This window comes from Eleutherodactylus coqui, chromosome 13 (assembly GCF_035609145.1).
Source record: "Eleutherodactylus coqui strain aEleCoq1 chromosome 13, aEleCoq1.hap1, whole genome shotgun sequence".
NCBI lineage: Eukaryota > Metazoa > Chordata > Amphibia > Anura > Eleutherodactylidae > Eleutherodactylus > Eleutherodactylus coqui.
This window is the reverse complement of record NC_089849.1, coordinates 127,343,448-127,369,292: the sequence shown is the minus strand read 5'-3', so window position 1 is coordinate 127,369,292 and position 25,845 is coordinate 127,343,448. Positions and strand designations below refer to the sequence as shown.

At 44.2% G+C, this 25,845-nt stretch overlaps 1 protein-coding gene across 1 annotated transcript in view; it reads right to left on the bottom strand.

Moving 5' to 3' along the window:
• Window positions 1–789: 789 nt before the first annotated feature.
• The window catches only part of LOC136587789 (membrane-spanning 4-domains subfamily A member 4D-like), a 134,498-nt gene continuing 109,442 nt past the window's right edge, over window positions 790–25,845 (bottom strand). Inside the window, exons 5-7 of the mRNA XM_066586552.1 lie at window positions 21,215–21,331; window positions 12,002–12,124; window positions 790–1,241 (exon numbers count right to left, since the gene is read on the bottom strand). Of these exons, the coding sequence (XP_066442649.1) occupies window positions 1,095–1,241; window positions 12,002–12,124; window positions 21,215–21,331 (387 nt within the window). The 3' untranslated portion in view covers window positions 790–1,094. The remainder of the gene's footprint in view (window positions 1,242–12,001; window positions 12,125–21,214; window positions 21,332–25,845) is intronic.

Here is a 25,845-nt window from a genome sequence, read left to right as displayed (position 1 = left end):
AGTGCCTTAGCGAGTATATTCGCTCATCCTTAATAGATAGATAGATAGATAGATAGATAGATAGATAGATAGATAGATAGAGGAAAGATAGTTTATAGAGAGGATAGATAGATAGAATATAGATGGATATGGGATAGATAGTAGATAGATAGATAGATAGATAGATATGAGATAGATAGATAGATATGAGATAGATAGATAGATATGATATAGATAGATATGATATAGATAGATAGATAGATAGATAGATAGATAGATAGATAGATAGATAGATAGAGGAAAGATAGTTTATAGAGAGGATAGATAGATAGAATATAGATGGATATGGGATAGATAGTAGATAGATAGATAGATAGATAGATATGAGATAGATAGATAGATATGAGATAGATAGATAGATATGATATAGATAGATATGATATAGATAGATAGATAGATAGATAGATAGATAGATAGATAGATAGATAGATAGATAGATAGATAGAGGGAGGGAGGGAGGGAGGGAGACAGACACATATATACACTTACCGGAAGAAGAATGACAAGAATGGACACTCCATAACAAGAAGAGGAGGATCCGGACGGCTTATGGTGAGGTGACCCGGGGGACTAGAGAAGATTGGCGGGGAGAAGATGCAGTAAGAAGACTGACGGGGAGGAATAGGTTAGTATAGATTTTTTTTCTGACAAAAACCCCTTAAGTGTCACCATCTCTTGTAGTAAAAGGGTTCATTTACATTCCCACAGGGTACAATGATGGTAGAAGAGAACATATCTGCAGGGTAATAATATAATTATAAGACTTTATTAGGACATGGAAATAAATCACTTGTAGACGTGTATCAAAAATCACAAGAGCAGAAATAAAGATGATGATGTAGCGGGTAATGACGTCACATTACTAAGTCTATAGCTACAGTGCTCTACGGGATGGCTAGAGCTCATACTATGTTGGATTGTTCTATCACTCATCTAACATCACTAACTTCATATTCGCTTTTATCCATAAATACTGTAATTACAATTCCAAGGGATCTGATTGGCTGCTATGAGAATCCTCATCTGCTCTCTGCTTCTCACATTGTATCATGTAATTACGATGCTGGAAAAGCTTTGACTTGTTGGGGGATATATGGTGGTGGAGTGGTGGCCGGTGGATATGGCTGAGCAAATCCTGAAGATGCGACTGGAACTGCAGAGGGATTCGTGGCAAATACGGCACCATTTTGGATCACAAACATCTATAAACAGAGGAAACGGCACAGTTAAGTGTGAGCAACGCATATTACACATTACATGCAGTGGAAGGTATCTGGAGGATAAGCCCCATAAAGTGGGCATCACAATGTGTTACTCGTGGGTTTCATCGTGGATCTTTCTGCGCATTTTTTCATTGCAAAGAATGAAATCTGAGGAGATCTGCAGCAAATTCTGCCACATGCAGAGCTGCACTAAACACTTTATCTGGATAGGATTTACAGAAATCCTCTTCTCTTCGGTGGAATGACACAAATTTTCCCCAATGGAAATCTGCAATGCCTGAACATAGAAAGTCTAAGCATCGTCCTGCAGAAGATACTCTGTTGGGCTCTGGCACCATAATTGGCCATAGGGGTCACAAGACAATCCTGTTTGCAGCTGACTTTGAAGCTAATTAATTTCCACTAAAATCTATTTCTCATGGGGCAATCTATCGGTTAGGTCGGCTGTCCGGGTTTGCCACCCTCTTGCTTTTTCGGGCAGATGCGTACGTCACTCTACTCCTTCTGTATGAATAGCTCTTAGCTGTGTACGTTCTATCAGCACTGCTAGAGTTAATCCTCTCCAGTGCTCTCAGCCCAGCTGCAGTGTAATAGGCTATTACTCTCCTATTTAGCTGAGCTGGGGACTCTCCTCTTTGCCCGAGTGTTGGTGTATGTTTGCTTGTCACCTAGCAAAGGCCTCCTGTTCCTGTCTTCGTTGTCTGCCCTGCGTGTGCCCAGATTCATGGATTTACTTAGTATTGATAGGGGCTAAAAGGATTAATATATGTTGCTTAGTAATCCATTTAATCAATAAGGATGAATACTGCAATATTTTATGTGTAACAGAACTCATGACTGTTCTGAGGAACAAGCCTGTGGTTTCCTGTCTTGAGCTCTACGCCTGACCTGAGTGGAATCAGGAAGGTCACCAGAGCAGATGTTCCTTAGTCTGTCAAGAAATGGCTTAACCACAGAGAGTCATCAGTCCCTAAAAAGAATGTGCTTGTCTAAGTCATATGTGAAATCACAAGTCTAAGTCATATGTGGAATCACGAGTTTTTCCCTGACTAACCACACGTCGCATCCTGCGAGAGCGACTGTCTATAAAAAACCAAGACATACAGAAAATAAACAGAGTTCATTGCTTCAACCTATACGGTGTGTATCGGTCTATGCTTTGCCTCTCAAGAGCGCTCATACCTAGGTCAATTTGGAAACGGACAACATCACTGACCAGTCTGTTTGAGCAGACTAACCCCCGACAGTTCTTGGCGCCCAAACGTGGGGCGGGGCTTATCTTTACGGGACATCGCAACCAGTAGACTGAAACAAACTCCTGGCCCGTTGACGTGGACACTGGATCCTGAGACCCCAGACTAAAAACACCGGTGTAAAGGTAAGAGATTGTCTTACTATTATACAGTCTGGATTCTTTAGATCTGTGTCTCTAACGGACTAGAGGTTAGTTGTTGCATGTTTCAATATATTTTCTGCCCCGCCCAAATTTTAGAGTGAATAAGTTCATTTAACTGTCCTAGACGGAAGAACTCACTCATTGGGACTTAAAGAGTCATGTTGTCTGTATTGGAGATTGAAATAATTGTCATTATTATAGTCTCATTTCTGGCAGTAATATTGTTACTCTGGATCTGTTATAATATTACTAAAAGTTCCCTAAGAGGCGAAGTCTGGTCTCCCCTGAATCCTAGTGTTTGAAGTTGACCACGTTTTAGTTCTGTAAATCTATTCCGGGACAGGGAACTGTGTGTTCCCAGATAATCTCAGTGATTATCTTAGTTTACTGTGTGAAATATACGTCCTGTATACTTAGTGAAGAATAGTTGAAACTGGTCAAACATGGGGTCTGAACAATCTAAGACATATCAGACTCCTATTGAAATAATTAAAGATAGAGAAGGGGAGGACATTTGCAGACAAGCCTATAAAGTTTACAAACGTATAGGCCTCAAGAAGGCGGGAACATTCAATTATGAATTTTGGTCACAATATGAGGATAAGCATAGAAAGGAAATAAGAAATAAGGGTTTGGAAAAGGGCATGAAGGCCATCCTGGACTGCTCTAAAACAGCAGAAGACGAACACTGGGACTCCGAGTCCCGAGGCGAGGGCATTTTAGTTTATTGTCCTATGGCCCGGCCACCAATAGACGTTCCCATGGAAACCCCTACGGTTCCATTGACCCCTCCTGTCGTCCCGGCCGCTCCACCAATGTCTCCAAATAATCCCTTTAATTCTCTGTATCCCAATTTGCCGCCCCTGCCTCCTACGTATCCACAGGCTACTGCCCAGATGGATACACCTCCCTACAGCCCTCAATCAGGACCCCCGGGCCCTGAAGTAAATAGGGGTCCGGCTTGGGACTGTCCACGTTGTGGTCAACAGAATGCCTGTTTTAGAGAACTCTGTACGGTATGTGGGACTCCACGTCCCAGGGACCAGTGTAGACAACCGGTTCCCTTGTTCCCCGTTACAACCTCCACTACCCATTAGAGAGAAACAAACAGACCGAGTCCACCATTGGGCACGGTCAGACAAGAGGACACCGGCAGACCATCGTCTTCTAATGACAGACCCACGGACGCAAATAGACCAACTCCCGGGTCTACGGTCACTACATGGCGACCCTGGAGCGCCACAGACCAGATGGCACTGTGTCAGCAACTGCCCGATCCCCAGACAGAGCCAGCAGCTTTCCATAGAAAGTTGGAAGTCATACAGAAAAACTACTCTGCCACTTGGACAGACATGGAATGTCTTATGAATGTAAAATGTCCTCTGGGCCTTTACAATAGTATTACTCAATTTTGTGGTCCTCACGCCCCATGACGTACATGGAATTCTGACACAGGTGAGCCGTAGACATCTGTCTCTTGCTAGACAGATCAAAATGGAACTTGCAGTACACTCTTCATCCAATGTCTCATTTCAACGTTGCACAACTTTGAATCCGGCCACCTTACTGCCATTAGGTGACACTGATTCAAATGGGGGAGTAAGTACAGGGGACCAGCTTTTCGCAAATTCCCTGACTGATGAGGAGGAGGCCTTTGACGCGGAACACCAGCATGACTGTGCAGCACTCATGGAGCAGGAGACAGCTGGATTTGCTCATGTCACAGATAAGCCTCTCCTGAACCCCCACCTTGAAATGTTTGTGGATGGATCATGATACCATAATGAGATGGGCAGATTTGTGACTGGGTTTGCTGTAGTATCAATGAATGAAGTACTGATAGGCCGCGCCTTGCCCCCACATATGTCAGCACAAGAGGCAGAACTGTGCGCTCTGGCCGAGGCCTGTAAGCTCGCCCAAGGAGTCACTGCTAATATCTACACGGACTCCAGGTACGCGTTTGGCGTTGCGCATGACTATGGGCCGATTTGGCGCGCGCGGAGCTTCCTAACAGCTCAAGGCAGACCGATAAAGAATGGTGAGGCAGTAAGTAGTTTAATGTCAGCTATCATGTTCCCAAAGCAGGTAGCCATAATAAAGGTAAAAGCACACACCCAAGGGTACTCCTTGGAAAGCAGAGGCAATGAGAAGGCAGACGGAGCAGCTAAGGCTGCAGCCCTGCTGGACTGGAGGACACCCGTGTGCAGAGTTCAGACCAGGTCCTGCCCAGCGGAGGAGGATCCTGAGCCCCCTGCCAAGGACCAGACTCTCTCTGTCCCACCACAGAAGGAGGTGGACCTACTCCCCTCAGGGCAAGAGCAGGAGCGCTGGGCAAGTGCAGGGGCAGTAAAAGGAAATGAAGGTTGGATGATGGGTTCCCGTATGTGTTTACCTGCGGCTGCCTATCCTAGTATGGCCCTTTTGGCTCATGGGAAGGTGCACGCCTCGCACAATGCTATGGTAGCCCTGGTGGAGAAAATGTGGTACGCTCCGGGATTTGATAGGATGGCAAAGGCATATGTCAAGGCTTGTGAAATCTGTGCACTACACAACCCCGGTCAAGTAGTAAAGACCCCTCGGAAGTGCACTCCGCGACCTTTGTACCCCTTCCAGAGACTACAGATAGATTACATCCAGCTGCCCAGGGCAGGAAGGTATGAGTACGTTCTGGTATGCGTTGACCTCTTTTCCGGGTGGGCCGAGGCCTACGCGGTCCCGAAGGCCACCGCCCAGGCCACTGCAAAAAAACTTGTGTCAGAGTTGGTGTGCAGATTTGGGGTACCAGAGACCATAAAAAGCGACCGAGGTACTCACTTCACCGGTGAGGTAATGCAAGAAGTCATGTCGGCCTTAGGGGTGGAACAAGCCTTTCACACCCCCTATCATCCGCAGAGCTCCGGAAAAGTGGAAAGACTCAATGGCACCCTCAAACTAAAAATTCAGAAAGCCATGGTTGAAACAGGAAAACCTTGGCCCGAATGCCTACCCCTGGCCCTCTACTCAGTACGGACCACGCCAAATAGGAAAACAGGACTGTCCCCATATGAGATTCTCTTTGGCTCCGTGCCTAGGCTAGGACTGTACCATCCCCAGGTCTTGTCCCAGGGTCATGATAAAGTTACTTCCTTTGTGCAGGACTTATGCCAAAAACTAAAAATAACACACGACCTAGTTTTCTCTTCTATTCCAGACCCTGATAGTTTGGAAGGATGCCACTCTCTGCAACCTGGAGATTGGGTGGTGGTAAAAAGACACGTCAGGAAATCACTGGAACCTCGCTTTGACGGACCATACCAGGTACTGTTAACCACTCCCACCTCGGTCAAGGTAGAAGGCAAACCCACTTGGATTCATGCCTCACACTGCAAGAAAGTTCCAACGCCTCAGCACCACGAGGGGGGTGGAGAATAAGCCCAACCCAGGGTGGTGGGGGGGGGATGGCAACCTGGACACCAGCACTGATAGTCTGGATAGGTGTATTATTTACCCTTTGTCTTCTTGGACTACTCTCTTTTCGGGACAACTCCTCACCAACTGTCGATGTAAGAAGAAGATGGACTGGTTGGGCGGAAGGACACCCCAACATGTGGGAATACTTTGCAAAAGACGTACTGAATATCTCCCACATGTGCATGCCCAACCTTCGGAGTGGGGAAGATATTTTACGGACTTGCTTACTGTCTATCCCCACCCCAATAAAGACACTTCGCGATATATATTCAATAGTGCATAACGATAGTGATGTGGAAGAGAGCAATGTTATCCAGGAAAATACCTTTCTTAATGTATATGAATATTGTCCCTATTGTGATGCGGTCGAACATACACTTTGGTCAAATATGACTCGTTTCCGGGTCAGGAATGTCGCTCCGGCTGAGGTATGCTATAACTTCACGTGTAATAAAGAACATATGGGAGGTTGTGCGCAGAAAACCAGGGTGACTAGTGATTCCCAGAGACTCTGTAATCGCACAGTCGAGCAATGTAGAAAGGTACAGACTCCTATGCTCTGCAACCACACAGTCCGAAGCCCCAGCCATTTTAGGCACGTCAAATTACCATTAGGCTGGGTCCTGTCCTGCGGTAACCTGACTTACACATATATTCCAGCTAACCTGACCGGAGGTCCCTGCTCCCTAGCTAGACTGAGCATACTAATGTACCAAAAACCTAACAGCCCACAGTTCACCAAAAGACGAAAGAGGGAGGTAGAAGGACTGGATAGCAAATGTGAAGGACCACCCACTCTACTTAGCTACACAGAACATACGGCACTGGCAGTCAGTATTGTGGGTGTTCCCGGGTTGGCACAATATAACACAAGAGTAATCAATGGATTAGCATGCGATATGGTAAAGGGCCTGGATGCTACATCACAGGCCTTGGACCTTCTCCTACTAGACATACAAGGAGTCAGGAAAGCAGCTTTACAAAATAGAGCCGCCATAGATTACCTGTTGCTCACAATAAACCACGGATGTGAGGAATTTGAGGGGATGTGTTGTTCAACCTCTCTGATCACTCAGAATCCATTCACCAAAGGATCAATACCTTGGGAAAAATAGCTACTAGCATAAAACAGGATAAAGATCAGGGATGGTTTAGTTTTCTTAACCCTGCAAATTGGTTTTCTGGTCTGGGAGGATGGTTCATGGGAATCCTACAAAGTATAGTACAGATAATTGTCATGCTGTTGTGTATATATATAGTAATCAATGTCATAATCTCTTGTGTGGGCAAATGTACGGCAAAAGCCTTTTCGGCCCCTGTGTAGGCCGACCCTTGCTGGATGAAGGTTAGACATACTGTCCAGGGACCTGACTAGGCCGTCAGCGCCATCGGGCGATAGAACTGGACCCTGCGTGTGTCTTCCTGATGTCCAAAATGGGGGAATGATAGGGGCTAAAAGGATTAATATATGTTGCTTAGTAATCCATTTAATCAATAAGGATGAATACTGCAATATTTTATGTGTAACAGAACTCATGACTGTTCTGAGGAACAAGCCTGTGGTTTCCTGTCTTGAGCTCTACGCCTGACCTGAGTGGAATCAGGAAGGTCACCAGAGCAGATGTTCCTTAGTCTGTCAAGAAATGGCTTAACCACAGAGAGTCATCAGTCCCTAAAAAGAATGTGCTTGTCTAAGTCATATGTGAAATCACAAGTCTAAGTCATATGTGGAATCACGAGTTTTTCCCTGACTAACCACACGTCGCATCCTGCGAGAGCGACTGTCTATAAAAAACCAAGACATACAGAAAATAAACAGAGTTCATTGCTTCAACCTATACGGTGTGTATCGGTCTATGCTTTGCCTCTCAAGAGCGCTCATACCTAGGTCAATTTGGAAACGGACAACATCACTGACCAGTCTGTTTGAGCAGACTAACCCCCGACAGTATCATTGCACTCTGCCTGTTCTAACATCATTCCAGAATCTGTCTGTAGCCTGCATGGTTTCATTATGCTTTGCCCCAGTGTCTGACCTCTGAGGGTCAGCTGCCAACCACACCGGGAAAACTCCTGAGGTAGTGGTGCCCCACTGCAAAGTACAGATCCTTGTACAGGGGTTAAAGGATGAATACTGGGTACCCATCAGGATAACGCCCTAAGGTTTAGCCCAAAGTAAAAACGGTTGGTTTGCATAGTGGGTCCACACTCGCTGTCCGTAACACTATCAATAACATATTAGACTTTATTGGTATCCTGCGTGTACAATGTCCAAAACAAAAGCTGTTATATAGATGTAGAAAGGACTTAGAGTCATAGACTAACAATAATTGAGGTAGTGGCAGCATCAGAGGTGTAAGAAAATCAACGCCTCTTTATTGCTTCATGTTAAAAAGGCAACGTTTCGACACAGATGTTTTTATCAAGCCAGGCTGATGCTGCCACTACCTCAATTATTGTTGTACTGCGCTTGGGGATTGGGAGGTCAATAATCCTGTTTTTATGGCTCTGCATGGTAAGGTACCTCACCCATGTTTGGGATCTACTAAGGAGTGCTGCCGGACACTTGCAATTTTGTTAAGAGTCATAGACTGGAAGAGTTGGAAGGGTCCTCTGGGGTCATCGGGTCCAATCCCTGCTCAGTGGAGGATCACTAAATCATCCCACACAGATGTCTGTCCGGCCTCTGAACACTTCCATTGAAGGAGAACTCCCCACCTCCCGTGGTAACCTGTTCCACTCATTGATCACCCTCACTGTCTAATATCTAATCTGTGTCTCCTCCCTCTCAGTTTCATCCCATTGCTTTGGGATGATTTCCTCTGATGGACCCAATTCAGTGACCATGAAGGTTCTGGGTCTTAAATATGTTTGTGGGTAATACAGCTTGTTACCTTATTGGCTAGCTTATAAGGGTCAGTGCACAAGCGGTCATGGACAGATTAGGTGGGTGTTTGGACAGGAAATCCAAAGAACATTTAGTTACCTATAATAAGTAACAGAAATATCTGAGCACCGGAGCAACTAAATCTGATTGACAAGTTGTTATGTTTTGGGTGAATGAGTGAATTTACTGAATTTAAACGAAAAGTTTAACGAGTAAATTTAATATTTAGTTGTGGGACAAGCATTTTGGCCCCTTAATGCCACAGGAGATAATTTTACATCCTGGCAGGGAGATACTTAAGGCAACAAGATGTAAACTTACATCGTGAGCATGGCAGGGGCTCAGAAGCGTGTAAAAACACTACCCATTACCAAGAATTAGACACCCTTCAAAAAATGATGAAAAGACTGGAATAAAATTGGTCTGGGAGGTGGTCAAGATGCCTGCAGCAACATTAAAGGAGCTGCAGGAGTTTCTGGCAGTACTGGTTGTGTAGTCATGTGCCAACCATCTCTCTTATTCTTCAAATGTCTGGGCTGTGGGGGAGGGGCAAGACAGAAGCCTTCTCTAACAAAGAAAAACATCCAAGCCAGGCTATGTTTTGCCAATACCTCCATCACATCTGCCAGACGTCTGTGGGGAGAGTGTTCTGTCTGTGGGGGACGTGTTCTGTCTGTGGGGGACGTGTTCTGTCTGGGGGTACGTGTTCTGTCTGGGGGTACGTGTTCTGTCTGGGGGGGACGTGTTCTGTCTGGGGGGGAGACGTGTTCTGTCTGGGGGGGGCGTGTTCTGTCTGGGGGGGCGTGTTCTGTCTGATGAGACCAAGGGGGAACTTGTGGGCCTGAATTCCAGAAGGGATGTTTGGTGCAAAGCCAACACTGCGGTCACCAGAAGACTCCCAGACTTGCAATGACAATGGTGGGGGCAGCATTATGTGGGGGCTGTTCTGCTGCTGGAACTGGGGCGTTAGTCAAGGTGGAGGGAATTCTGAAAAGTCACAAATATTCATCCATTTTGGAAAAAAACCTTCAGGCATCTGTAAAAAAGCTGAAGATGAAGAGGAATTTCAATGACCCAAAGCATACTTCCAAATCAACAAGGGAATGGTTTTGCCAGAAGAAGATCAAAGTTTTGGAATGGGCAAGCCAGAGCCCAAGCCTAAACCCCTTTAAAGATATGTGGGTGACCTGAAGAGGGCACTACACACAGGATGACAAATTTGGAGTGCTTTTGCAGGGAAGAGTGAGTAATGATTGCCAAGTCAAGATGTGCCATCCTGATAGACACCTACTGAAAAAGGCTGAATTATAAGGTACATCGAAGTATTAGTTTTAGTGTATATTTATGCAACCACATTAGTTTTTTGTTCCACCCTGCTTTCTCTGAGGTTTCTAAAGAGTGGCTGAGTAGCCATGTCACGGTGGCGATGAGTGCAGCATGCTCCTGTAATCTAGTGCACAGATGAAGGTAAAGGACAGTCTGAGCCACAGCTTTGAGCGATTATTTTGCATAAACTATTAAGTAGCTACTTAAATACCAATTATGTATGCAAATGAAGCCTTCCCTGAATGCAGCTAATAGCCTGAGGCAGCTAATAGATCTGTGCTGAGATCCTTTGTTCTCCACGGGGAAACAATGTTATCAGCACTCCCCATGGAGAACTGCTGATAAGAGTGAGTGATGATTTTAGCGATCAGCTAACAGTGCCCTAAAAGCGGGTGCCCCACGCCCATTTACACGCACCGATTATTGCTAAAACGATCACCGATTAGCGATTTTTTTTTTTTTTTAGGGATAATTGTCAAGTGTAACTGGGCCTTAGCACACATATTTGAGTAAACTGAAGGTTTATTTACCGTGGCTGTCTGCCAGAACATTAAACATGCATTTGCATATACACAGTTTAAACATTGATAAACAAGCCCTGGTAAGGCAGCGTCTGAGATATGGGGAAGCTATAGAGAGTGACTGACGAGAACTGAAAACCCCTATCATCCGACTAACAGTAAATTGCCAACCATGAAACTCGAGCTAAGATTCTCCAGTACTCACTCCATGCAATCCTCTGGAGACTCAGGGATATTTGCAGCCTATGATGCTGTGACTGGGTTGACTATTTGGTGAATGCAGGAATGGATGGCACAACCTGAAAGATTTTCCTGTCTTGCAGACAAGCCCAGTCTTCTCTCCTCCTAGTAGACCCAGTTACACACAGGGCCTCTTCTCTGGTTACAGAACAGGGGGAGGAAAGCCTGTGAGAAGGCTTCACCTAGCTGCAAACATCCTGCCCCCTGCTTCTGCCTGGCTGTCTCACTCTCTCTTCACTGACTCCACTGACTGCCTCTGCCCCCTCTCAACCCTTATATTTTTCTGCTACGCCATAGATCAGAGGAGACACAAGAAACAAAGTCTGCAAAAAACGTCAAACTGTGCACTAAAAGATAAACTTTATTAGACAATCCAAAACACTTAAAACATACAAAATGCCAAAACACAAGAATGCAATTACTACCCCTCCAATCCACTCAGATAACCCAATTCACAATGTTAGTATGTGGTGATATTCAGCCAGCAAATAGCAGCAAAGGCAACAATGTGAGTGGATTGGAGGGGTTGTAGTTGTTAGTACATGACACTCTTGTGTTTTGGCCTTTTGTATGTTTTTAAGTGTTTTTTACGTGTCTGTGTAATAAAGCTGATCTTTCTGTGCACATTTTGCTGTTTTTGCAGACTTTCTTGTGGCGTTGTATTACATGCCTTGTCATGACTGGTTGATCATATAATAGATGGTTGGGCCAAGTCTATTAGAGCGAGAGCCATTCTTTCTTGGTTGCTGTCTGTTGTGGGTCATAGAGAAGGGTCCCCATCAGGCGCCCCCCGGTGTGCCAGCATGTGCCTGGACAGGGCAGGACTGAGAACTCTTAATAACATCAGTCTGAGTACGGAAGGGTTTGTACTTATTGGAAAATCAAAAACATTTATCCACTTTTCATTTTGTACTCTTACCTGCGGACTGGATGTAGATTCCTCTGATAGAGAACGACATCCAAAAATGGAGATGGACAGGGACACACAGAACACCAACAAGTTTAGCACTAGAAGGATAGCCACCACAGCTCGCATATTGACCTAAAAACAAACACAGAAACCAATGTGAGTCTGCAACTATGAAGAAGCGGCATACATAGAAGCCATGGGCTGGTCGGCCATGGTGGAATCAAGTACAGTTTCTTTGGCTATGTAACAGACCCCTTGTTTGAGCACAGTCTCCTTGTACAGTCACAGTCTCTTATTATCTTCGCAGGCTCTTTGGATACTGACTGTCTCTTATGCCCCTTTTATAATTGGAACAAATGCATGAGCGAGGGACATCATGGCTAACACATTTGCGCTCGCGCAGCCTGTTTAGACTGTAAGATCATTGTTGAGAATCATTCCCTTGCTCAGTGTTTCACATTCCAATGTGAGCAGGGAGCATTTAAACGCAAAAAGTGACTGAGCCAACGATGATTTTAAGTCCTACTGGAACTGTGTGACAAACAAAAAGTGCGCGATTCTTGTTCGCCGTTCGGTCATTGGCTCATGTTTAAACTGAACAATTCTTCTCTTTTGGTCATGTGACTGATTTGTATTTTAACAATACATTTTTATTGGTGTTTCAAGTACATTATTAAGAAACATACAAAAGCTTTCACATAAATATATAACAAACGTGTGTATAGAACTTTTATGACTTTGTAACAAATTCTTATTTTAGCTTCTTTTCATTTACTAATGCATCTCTTGTGGAAATCTTACTTCCTTGAACCTTAGATCAGAACTAAAGGTTATCCATAACGTAACGAAAAACAAAACTGAAATAAGATCTTCTGGCGTATTCTAACCTCTGTACACCGACTGTGAAATGAGAATGCTACATTAAGGGTAATTCAGATTACAAGTATCAACAAGAGTACCAAAAATCATGGTCTCCATGATTAGTTGTGACATGTGTCATATGGGATAGGTATAGCCAGGGATTCCATTTAACCCTTTCCAATCCACTGTGATGTCTTCCTACATTCTGATTAAAGCTTGTACAGCTTCAATGTCAGAAGACATCCGACAGGGTATTCTTACCAGCTATTGCCAGCCACTCCACTGTCAGAGCTTCTCTGGTGCGCACACACCTGCTTTAGCCAGCAGATGGCACCGTTGTATAACAGCAAAAAGAGAAAGCGTTTTAAGAAACCCTGAATCCAAAATTGGATTGGAAAGGGTTAACTAAGAATGAATCTAGTTTGCCATTTTTGCTTGCTAACATCTTCTTGTACATACAGTTTAGAGAAACAATAGATATTATTTCCGCTAAAGAGGCATTTTGGGGACTTTTCCACTGCCGTGCTATTGGCAGTCAAGTTGCGGATAGGATATGACAGATGATGGTTCTAAGGCTTGTAGGGCATGTGGCTACCCCAGCAACAAAAGGTCCAGGCCAGGTCGGCTTTTAGCTGTTAATGGGAAGAAGTTGTTTAACAATTGGAACACCTCTACCCATAGATTACAGATTAGGGGACACTCCGGAAAGATATGTAATAGTGACCCTCAGTGTCTGCATCCTGTCCAACACTCTGGTGAGGTATTCAGGAAGATGTGTGATAGTTTTAGCGGTCTGTAGTACCATCTAACCAAGGGTTTGTAGAACTGTTCATAATGGGAAGCACATGCCGTTGATTTTGAAGCCCAATTTAAGGAAGATTGCCACTCCCATAGTGAGAAGTGGACTGATAAGTCTCTTTCCCATTTTGTGAGGTATGTGCTTTCCCTGAAGAACAGATCATTAGAAAAGTATAAGTAGATTTGCTTTGAATAATTTTTATAAAGGTCACTTAACCCAAATATTTGGCCCTTTAATAGAGATGGTAAGTGCATTTGTGTTATTGGTCATGTGAGTAAGAATTTCCAGATTTTAAGGCATGTATAGAATTTAGAAGGTGGTATTATATATGACTTCTGAATGTATGAAAAGGGCACTAGCTGACCATTTTGAAAGAAATGAGCTATTTCTTTAATACCAGTGCTGGCCCAGACAGTGGGGTCTGATTATGGGATGAAGTACATGAGTGTAGAGACGGGTATAGGGGTTAGCTGACTATCCTGTGTCATGATCTCTTTCTTGAGGCCTGATTTTCATGATGTTATGATCGCTTGTATGGGTAGGGTGTGACTTCTATTTCCCTGATCTCAAAAGCTGTAGCCATAAGATAAGATCTCCAGTCATTTGTTTGTGAGTATTGGGATTCCAAGAAGGGCCATGTTTTATCAGGAAGTGTAGCATAAAGGAATTTTATTTGGTCTATTAGGTAGGAGCTGTGATAGTTCTGAAGGTTTGGTAAGCCTAGGCCACCATGTTTTTTATTTTTGGACATATCTGAGAATGTTACTCAGGGTTTTGCATTTTGCCATATGAATGTATTCATTTGTTTCTGGAGTGAAGCAAATGTTGCATTTGGGATTGGAATGGGCAGAGCTCTCAAGTAGTAAAGAATTTTAGGGAGTATAATCATCTTCTAAAGAATAATTCTTCCCATCCATCCCCTCTCCAGGAGTGCCAGCCTACCCAACTTTCCCTGGATTGAGTGCAATAATCATGAGAAATTGGTTTTGGCTACGTTTTTAGTATCTGATGTTAGCACTCTGCCCAAATAAGGAATTGAGCTTGGCCTCCATCTGAATGGTGATACAGATGAAAGGAGTTGTTTTGTTTTCCCTACATTGATCCTCATCATCAAGGAATATGAGATCAAGCTAAATCTTTCTAATATGTTGATAACTGCTTTAATTGAGGATTCCGGGTTAGAAATTGTTAGGATTACATCATCCGCAAAGAGGTTGATTTTATGCGTTTCTGCACCTACTTTAATACCCCCAATTCCAAATTTTTCAGGTAAGGGTTCTATGGCTAGCAAAAATATGGGGAGATAGAGGGCATCCTTGCCTACTGCCATTTGTAATATTAAATGTTCTCGATGGTATACCATTAATCAATATCATGGCTGAAGGACAAGAGTATAAAGCTTTAGTAGCTTGTAGGATTGGACTTGCAAACCCAAATTTTTGCAATGTTTGAAAAGGTATCCTCAATGGACCCTATCAAACACCTTTTCTGCATCCAGAGAGATCAACAAGGGTGTTTTTTGTTTTGTGGCCACATCTATTAGATCTATCGGACGTCTGGTGCCGTCTGGACCCTGACGGCCTTTTGTGAATCCCACCTGATAATTCCTCACCAGCCCAGGCATCAAGGGGAATAATCTAATTGCTAATAGTTTAGCATAGAGTTTTATATCAGTATTAAGCAGTGATATTGAGCTTAAAGGGGTTGTCCGGCCATAAACATTAGGTCTCATTACTTCTGTTTGCCCATTTCCATGCACTTTGTAATATACATTGTGCATGGAAAATGAAGCAAACAGAAGTTTTGGACTTACCTGAAGGGATGCCCCCCCCCTGTGTTGCTCCTCCGTCGTCCCTGGTTACCACAAGAATCTTCTCTTCTTGTCGGGCCAGCTCTTGTCGGCGCGGGAACGAGCCCCTTCTCATCCGCGCATGCGCAGTTCTTCTCTCTGCAGCCGGGACCGATATATGATCTTCTTGTGTGCAGGGGGGGGGGGGGGGGGGGGGAGGATGGAAGAGCCTCAGAGCAGGAACTGAGCTCCCGCCCCCTCTCTGCCTCCTCTCCGCCCCACTGCACTATTTTCAATGAGGAGAGGCGGGACGGGGGCGGGGCTAAGGTCCGCGAATTAGCCCCGCCCCCGTCTCGGCTCTCCCCATTGCAAATAGTGCAGTGGGGCGGAGAGGAGGCAGAGAGGGGGCGGGAGCTCAGTTCCTGCTCTGAGGCTCTTCCATCCTCCCCCCCCCCCTGCACACAAGAAGATCGTATATCAGTCCCGGCTGCAGAGAGAAGAACTGCGCATGCGCGGATGAGAAGGGGCTCGTTCCCGCGCCGACAAGAGCTGGCCCGACAAGAAGAGAAGATTCTTATGGTAACCAGGGACGACGGAGGAGCAACACAGGGGGGGGCATCCCTTCAGGTAAGTCCAAAACTTCTGTTTGCTTCATTTTCCATGCACAATGTATATTACAAAGTGCATGGAAATTGGCAAACAGAAGTAATGAGACCTAATGTTTATGGCCGGACAACCCCTTTAAGTTATTCGTGGTGTTTGGTTCTTCGCCTGGTTTCGGGAGGGTTATAATTATGGTTTTTAAATTTTGCTCAGGGAATACGCCCTCAGCCATTGCCAAGTTGTAAAAGTTACATAGATGTGGGAGGAGTATGGAGTGGAAAAGTCTTATCTATTCATTTGAAAGCCCATCAGGCCCTGGAGATGTTCCCAATTTTAATTTAGGAATGGCTCTACTTGTTCTGTAAAAGGTTTATCGAAAACCATAAGATGATCATTTGATAAGCTAGGTTAGCTCAGTTCCCCAAGAAAATCATTTATTGCTGCTTCCTGGGACTGTGGAGAGCTGGAATCTAGCCGTAAGTTATATAGATTGTGATAATAGGTGACACACATCAACTATCGCGTGGGGATTTAAGATTTTGTCGCCAGAGCTTTGGGATTTAATGCGTTGAATTCTGGTTTTATTTCTGGCCATTTTAACCCGATTCGCCGTAAGTTTACTTGCTTTATTATAAGAGTTGTAATAGTTCATTTTAGTTTTTTTGCATCTTTTTCGAAATCAAAAGCCCGTTGGCTATGTGCTTCCTTAAGACGTGAGTGAGTATGCGGTGAAGAGTTGCACTTATTTTCTTCCTCTAGACTACTAATGTTATTTAAGAGAGCTTGTATGTTTTGAAGTCTTTCTTTCTTGAATCTTGCGGCTTGTTGTATTAGTATGCCTCTTATGAAGGCTTTGTGAGCGATCCATAGAGAAAAGCTGTTGTTTGCAGTGTTTTTATTGATAGAAAAGTATTCAGAGAGTTTACCGACAATAATTTGCTGTGTTTAAGTGACAATATGTAGGTATTATTTTTTCCAATGTATGTGTTGTTAGGAAACTCCAGGGTCTGTATTGTTAGGGTTATAGGGGCATGGTCTGACCAGGTGATTTGTCCAATACTAGGCGGACTTATGTCAGGTATGACCCATTTGGTAGTGATGAACATATCGATCCTTGCATATGTGTCGTGTCTCTCCAAATAGAAAGTAAAGTCCTTCTCTGAGGCATGCAGATATCTCCATGCATCATAAGGGCTGTCAGACTGGCCTTTTTATGTGCGCAAAAACGCACTGCCTGCCATCTCCTGCTGCGGATGTGACAGCTGCAGCAGGGAATTCCTTGGATGTGAACTCCTGCATGCTGTCACATCCAGGGGCTTCACCTTGTTGTCAATGGGGCCGATGGCAAGTTTTAGTCATATTGCATATTTTCTTTTAGGTTGCTTCATTCATATGGGCTTTGAAAAAAAGGACTCTAAAGTAGTGATGTGTGTCTATTACCTAACTTGTGAATTCCTTCCCTTACAGGTTACCTTCTACCAAGTACAAATGTTGTGTAATGTTACTTAATGCATTTTAAAATGTTATATGCAAAAGTCATCTGAATGTGGGGAGAAGACTAATGAAAGTACCCCATAGCTAGCTGGGACTTTGGACTCCGTCCTTACCCAACGGGTTTCCTAAAAATACTTGCAAGTGTTCAACTTTCTAAAAATGTGTTGTCACAACACTCAGTAGGCATTCTTCTTCATCCCTCAGATCTTAGTTTACGCCGGGGACAGCTGTGTTGTGAATAGGGGGGAACTGTAGTGACGTGGAAAGTCCCACAGGATGGTCACACAGTCACTAGTCCTAAAACAAAATCCCGTTTATGTTCTCCTTAGGAGGCATTTCTGGGGTTGTCTGTCAGAGAAACCCTTTTTTCACAGATGATGGCCTAGCAATGTCTGTATCTGGACTGGTTGCTACCACTCAAAGTCACTGATTGGTAGAGGGGGATTCAAGCCCAGAAAATGAGAGCAGGGAAAGGCAGGAAGTTGGGAGGAGATACACAGTCAGAGTGGGAAATCGTACAGGAAGAGAAGAAGAGTGGATGTGTTGTGGTGTAGAGGAAGAAGAGAGCAGTCATGCACAGCCCAGCTGCAGGATAAACCGTGGAGGGTCTCTATACCAGTGCAGTGTGGAGGAGTACAGTTTGGGATCTTACTACAGAACAGCGAGAGTTGCTGTGACGTAAATGCTACTCTAAGATTTTAATGCACTGTCTCAACCTTTTATGCAAAAACTGCTAATAAAGGAACAAGACATTTTGCACTACAAACCTGGCTATATCCACTTAATTGAGAGTTACGAGCCCCTGTTATACTGAAGTCAGGGAAAGTAGACTCTCACCCAAGTCTCCATTACAAACACAGTCTGCCTTGCAATCCAGCTAAACCAAACCCTCAGATAACTTAGACTGACGAGAATCCTGTTTAAAGTAATCCTAAAATACAGAGAGAGAGCGTTGAAGAGAATTCTATTTAATGTTCTTGAATGTACTGAACTCAGCGTTACGGCCCTTCATCAAAACGGAAACCTGCATTGCTGTGTGTGAATCATAAAATTGTTCAGGAGAAAAAGCTGTTAGTAAACTGTGTGCCTTCAGTTTGCAACAAAACACTTGTGGACTGCTCTCAATTATTCTCATTCCATCTACTCATTCCATTCCAGGTACTGGCGTCACCCGTGACAAAACTACTAGACTTTAGTCGCTTTAAGTTCAAATCCTGTTTTCCACTGCGCGCGACCCAGCAAGGCCCTTTGCAGCTGTTGTGACCACCATCCTGTTTTTGTTGTGGTCTCCCCCGCAGCTGGCTTGCCTCCACAGGGATGCCGCACAGGTAGTTAAGGATACAATGATAACTGTTTTGTTTTTTTAAACTTTGGTTTTTTTTTCTATACAAAATATCCCCTCAGCAGCACCAAATACCAGTATGCAGCATAAAATATCACCTCAGAACGGATAGCAAAAACTATCCTTTCTGCTTGACTGCACATCACAGTGCAGCACAAACAGAAGCATTTAACAGCACCCCTTAAACACTGGAGGATGCGGCATTTTACCCCCTAATCATCTCTCCTCCCCTGGGATTAGCGCCTCTCTCCGCAGATGTGTATGTGATATTGGAGGTGAAATGAGCTATGCAGACCTTTCTTATCTCCATTGTAGACTGCTGATGAATTTCATGATGAAGGACCTGCAATGGTCATGTGTTGTCATTGCAGGTCCTCCATCTACTGTGGCTTGTGGCCAGTTTGTAGGGAGGGTGACCCGCTAACTGACTGGCCCACTGGGAATCATCCTGCCTACAGAATACCAGGCCATGCCGTCCGAGGATCCTTTTATAATGTATGACTGAGCAGGTAGGGGAGGTTGTGGGACATGCCTCCTGCCATCCTGGACTGTGGAACAGCATCCCAAATCTGGGACTCTCCCCCAGAATCTTGTACAGCTTGGAGGCATGGACAATATTATACATTAGGGAAGGTATTGGGAGATTAGGTCAGAGATGTGTGGAGGCGACGGGATGTGGATGGTCTTGGCCCAATAGTGGGTAGCAGTAAAGGGACTGGCAGAGGGAAGAGAGAGGTGGAAAGAGAGGAGCAGCACGTACACCTGTAGCCATACAACAGTAAGGCTGGTTTCACATCTGCATTGGATTCTCCGGACGAAGGTTCCATCACAGATCTGGTTCAAATTACTGGAAGAAAAAGCATTGCGTGCAGCACTTTGTCTTCTCTCCAAAAGCCGGCCAGCTGGGTGGAAAGCAGACAGATCCCGCTATAGTCAATGGGGTTCACCCAGCGCTGTTCGGTTCCATCCAGAGAAACTCCCCTTTCCTGCTCAACGAACGGGGGAATCCCCAACGCAGGTGTGAAACCCCCCTAGCTGAGTTTATTGGTAACGAAGTACACCAGAATCACTGTACACTGATATCATGTTGATGCCCTCATACTACAGTATGGGGATATATTGGAATATTCATGGTGATTCATATATATATAGTTGAAGTTTTGATTGACTCCATCAGACTCATAAAACCTTTCGATTCTCCATAAGCTGCCTCATCTCATACAATCATTGACGTGAAAAGCTCTAGAACAATAGACACATCACAGTCCAAGCAAACATGTCTACCGACAGACCATCCAAGGCCGTCCTGGCGCTGCTACGCAGACCTCCATCACACCGGAGAGGATGGAAACTCTTCTAGCAAACACGGGTGATTGTCTCTGCTGCTCATGTTCCACAAAGCTTTATGCTCTGATCTCTATGTACATGGCACTTCCACAGAGACAGCTGAGGGTGCATCCACATGAACGAGTTTCTCGCACGAAACCTGCATTGAAATAGACCCCATTGTTTTCAATCAATTTGTTTACATGTGTGGGATGGAGAAATCGCGGCATGTTTTATTTTTCTGCAAGTCCGCAGAAATCTCACCCAATGCGTACAAGCGAGTGGAGTATGTTTTTTATTTTTCCTATTGCAAATGCATGAGAATTTCATGTGTGTGAAAAACGCTCATGAAAATCACATGTTCAGCAAATCACAACATACTCACAGTGAACATCACAATTTTAAAAGAGCGAAATCGGTCCGGGTTTCTGATATCGCGCTCAACCGTGTTAATGCACCCAGCGTGAGGTTGTGTAAAGCAACACATGCTACTCGTTCAGTGCTGGTTGACAGAATCTATATTGGAAGTTCAAGCAGATCCCATATCTACGGCCGATTTCATTGCGTAATACGCACTAAGAAAGGACATGCTGCATATGAATGAAAGTCGCATGAAAAATATGCAGCTGTGAATGAACCCATTGATATCACTGCTTATTACACTGCGGATTTACGTGGGAACGAGCCCTCGGTCCAGCACCTTACATTTGGCCATTATGCTCGACCACAATGTGTTTCCAGCATAGAGCATCCTGATTTTGAGGAATTATGCGTATCTGGAAACAAAGCTGGTAGCGTCTAGCCAAGGGGGGGAGGGGTAATTCACGATTTGTGGAACTTATTTCCACTGGATTTGAAGTCTCCCCAAGGATTCAGCATGCGGCAGATTTCTTAGAATGCCTATTAGCGAAAACTTTACTATCATATATTAATGTCGGAAAATGAAGCAACAAGAAGGTTTGGTATGAGTTCCAGCTGATGGACACTTACAAACCAAGACTTGCATACCTTAAAGTATTTAGAATAGATATAGTACCAGCCAACTGCCAGATCCACGATATTTAGGATGACAGCAATAACGCTGAACACGCTGCTGATGATGTTCAGGGCGAGCGATCCTTTCACCTGTTAAAACAAAGTACAATATAATTTAGTACTCCTGCCGTAATGGAAAATGGGTAAAAACATGGATTAGTATTAAACCTTGTTATAGGACTGCCGGCTATCCTATAGTAAGGGCCTACAGGATGCTGAGATGGAAAACTTGTGGTGACTTCCAATAAAGATGTTCTACTCAATTCATCACAGACATTTATGACCTATAAAACCCAAACAATGGAGGCTTCCGGACCACCACAACATCAGGCAGGTGACCATGCACACAAGACATCAGACCCCGCTGTCTTGTTTTATTACCCTGAGTATATTGGCTGGACGTTCTCCGCATACGGACGAATGTTGCTTAGAATAGCGATTCCCATCGTTTGTGATAGATAATACATCACTATGGATGTTTTGTAGGGAGGAAGGGGAGCCAAAGGGTTAAGTATTTAGCAAAGGATTACAGGGGTGGATTTTAAGGACTAAAATTGCTCTCCATGACGTGGTAGAGGCATTGTATGCAATAAATCAGGGGCAGTACAAGGGCAGCGCACATCTAACCCACTTACTTCCTGAAGCTAACCAGCATATCAGCAGTACATGCAGTCCTGGAGCCGCTCTGTGCTGCTTCCGGCATCCAACGACCAGAATGGCTGTAGGAGCAGGTAGTGTGAGGCCTTCATGGGCCCAGCACTGTGATCACTTTCCCTCCTACCCTACAATGGTGACCACGCAGGACTAGGCCACCCACATGCCTCAGCTATGAGGATTGTGCTCCTGGCCCAGCTACATCTGAGGAGGCCTACGAGGGACCCTCCAGGCAGGGTCTCCCTCTCTTCACCTTCTACCAGGGAGAGCAAGCCTCAGAGGAATCTTCGCATGTGTCTGGGTCCAGTGACAGAAAGTAGGCCTTGTTCCGAAAAGGGGGCAGGGCCTACTGCTTCTAATGCTAATGTTTTTTTCAAACCAGTGGTGAGCTCCCCGGGCTAGATCCTGGTTGAGGAGCTTACTAGCCACATGCATCGCAGTGTTGAAGACAGGACGGTTCTCGACGGTGTGGAAAGCCCGTCTGAGCTGGCAGCATGCAGCTGGCTCAGCTTCATAGGTGAGGGTTCCCAATCCAAAACTACATCTTCATCATCAGCATCTACCTCATAGACGCCAAGGTCTTCTAAGCCTAGACGGTGAAGATGCTACAGCACCTCAAAGGGATCTTCTGGGAACTGGGTACTGGCTGGTGTACAGCTTAGGGAGTATGTGTCTATGTTTTGTTGTCAACTACTTATGTTCAAACTGCTTTAGGTAGTGAGGGGGTAAGTCAGGGGTACATGGGGATGACATCTAGGTCAGGTGTTAGCAGTGGTGGGGAGAATCTGAGAGAATTGTTGGGTAGTATTAGATGGTTGGTAGTTTGCTATTTTCTGGGATTACCCATTTGCTTTAGACACTTCCAAAGTTTGTCATGTTTTACACAATCAAATGCTTTGCTGTAGTCGATGAAACACATGTACACGTCCTTTTGATACTCCCGGATTGGTTCAGAATCCAGAATGGTGTATGGCAAGGCTACCAGATCTGAAAAAGCAGGGATATCAGCATTGCAAAACAAACCAGACTGGTCAATGCAATCGTCTTTCCAATAACAACATAAAGTTGCGAAAGTTGGACGCTCAGGAAAACAGACAGAAGGAAAATTGATGTGTTTGAACTCGTGCTGGAGGAGAATGCTACGGATACCTTGGACTGCCATGACAGCGAACAAGGTAGTGTTAGTTCGCGCCAAACCGAAAATATCACTAGAGGGCAAAATCATCAAACAGCGGCTCTCTTTATGGCCATGTGATACGTGTGAACTCACTGGAAACAGGACTGATGCTCGGCGAGGTCAGTGGAAATAAAAGATCAGGATGACAAACAACAAGATGGCAAGATACCATCAAGGCCACCGCGAACATGTCAATCGTGGGACTGCAAGAAGCCATCAAAGACAGGAATGCATGGAGAACATTGATCCATGGAGTGACCGAAGGTCAGATGCAGCTGAATGGATAATCATCATCAGTTTGCTATGAGAGGGAAACTTTCCGGTAAGGCCCCTCTCACGCACAGCATTGGCAAAGGTTTGCCGCAATTCACTGTGTCCGACAACGGTTTTAAACGCACCCCATCATTTTGATGGGTGATGAGCTGCGTTAGACAAGTGCAGAGATGTTGGAAAATAAAGTAGACAGTGCTTGAAAATCATGGCGTTAGAAAACGCCACGATCGAGCGCAAATCTGTGAGGCCCCATTGAAATCAATAGGAGAATTATATCGTGATTACCGTGGTGTTCAAAACACCACGGTAATCATGGTAAAAAGCACATGTGTGAGAGTAGCCTAATGCTTCTGTGGTTTCTGCGTGGATGACCCCTTTGCTCCCATTATTAGTTGGGGACAGCAGTCCTAGTTCTGGGAGTAAGCTAGTGACTGATGAGCAGGGGGCATCAGGGGTGACACCAGCGGTTCAGACTTACAAGGACAAAAACGGGATCCGTCTCGATGACAAAGCTAAGGGCAAGGTGTATTCTGTTTTAAGGGTCTGCTGGGTCTCTACTTGGCCATTTTTTAAGGACTTTTACTTTTAATTTCATTTAGTGAATTTAGCTTAAAATCTTCTAAGTAAAGTTGAGATAAGGATTTTCCAGGCGTACAGCCAAAGGCCGCCAATATGTAGCACCCAACCAAGGCCATCATGTTTATACATCATGAAATATATATATTTGTCAGCAATTTCTAGTTTAAATATAATTTCCTGCTGTGTTTTCTTTGTATTATTACCTTGAAACTTTGCAATTGTATACATGATAAGATGTTATGTGTCAGTGCTTGTCAGCAACTATCACCCGCAATGAACAACATCATTCATGTGAGCTTTTTGGAGTAAAGCCATAGTACTCCATTTTTCTGTGTATAAAACCCTATTTTTCTGGAATAAAAAAAAGGAATTCTCTGCATACAGAACAACCTATCCGTGTGACTGACTTCTGCAGGCCTGCTATACATATACCAACTCGGAACTCGGCAACATATCATTTGGGATCCCTGGAATAACCTTAACAAACTTGGCGCCTAACATGGGGCTTGAGGCGGGAAAAAAAATGATCATTTTACCCTCTTAGAACACAAGTGTGAAGAAGCAGCCCGGAACCTCAGACTGAAAAACAGCGGTGTATGGTAAGACATTATCTTGCCAGCTTGGTCTGTGCTTCTTGGTTAATCCTTCTCCTGTCTGAGGGTAGGTGTGCATGCTTCTTTGTAAGTAAGACCTCAAGTCCATAAGAACCTTGATGGGCTGATATGTTGCTTGAGTGAGAAGATATTTGCTTTGCTGTTGGCATTTGTTTAAATGTACTATTCCTAGTCTGGGTATTGTGCAAGGTAGCGCTGAAAGATAGGCAGTGACAAGCTGTGGAATCCCCTTACTGATCTCTAGATAGGTACAAACTTTGGGTTGCAAAAAAGCCTAGGTAGAACAGGACTAACTTTCAATAGTAGCTCCTGGGGAAATCTTCTTTTGTAAAATAGGAAAAATAGAGTCAGGAGAGAGATAAGAGGGACAGAAGTATAGCGCACCAAGGACAGACAATATGGGAATCATACAGGGTAAGAATACGCCTACATGGAGAACAGCCAAGGAAATAGTAGGAGAAAGAGAAGGCAAGTTAGCTGTGGGGAGAGAATGTAGTAAGTTGTTGAGAAAAGCAGGTGTTTAGGATTTTGGGAGAAAGGTGTTTTAGACCAGCAAGTTTGAAAAAGATTCAGAGATAGTCACAGAGGTTGGATAAAAATAGTAATGGATTGGGAGATATGTTAGACAGATGGATTGAGGCAAGTGTAGATACGGCAGTAATGGGTTATCAGAGAAAGAGAATCCTTTTAGTCTGTGTTCCTCTGTGACATAAAGCAAGTTCATGCAGAATCTGTGGACAATTATGTGACAAATAACCACTACTGTTTGTCTTGTATGAAGAGGACTAAGATTGTCAACAAAGATCAGATTACATAACATCAAGACATACAAGTGTCAGATAGCAAAATATAGTGGACAGAAATACAGATAAAAAAAATCAGGCATTCACATGATTGCTGGAAACTGTGTATAGTTTCTCTTTGTGTTGTGGGTACTGTATAAGATTATGCAGAAAGCGTGGAAAAGGGCAGTATTGAGCCCTGCTCTGAGTAAGGTAAAGTTCTTGGAACAGCGAGAAGACTTATTAATATCAATATATCAATATATATATCAATATATATATATATATATATATATATATATATATATATATATATATATATAAAATCAAGCTCTTTTTTACAGACAGCTTGATTGAAAGAGGGAAGAAGTAAAGATAGAAGGGAAGACAGGGAGGAGACAGTACCCCACTAAAGAAAGTGGGAAAAATGCACATCAATAGTTGAAGAAAATTGTATCCCACTCCCATCCTGTGGAGGCTTTTTTCCGCAGTAAAAGAATACAAAGGCTAAAAATGCAGAAAAGG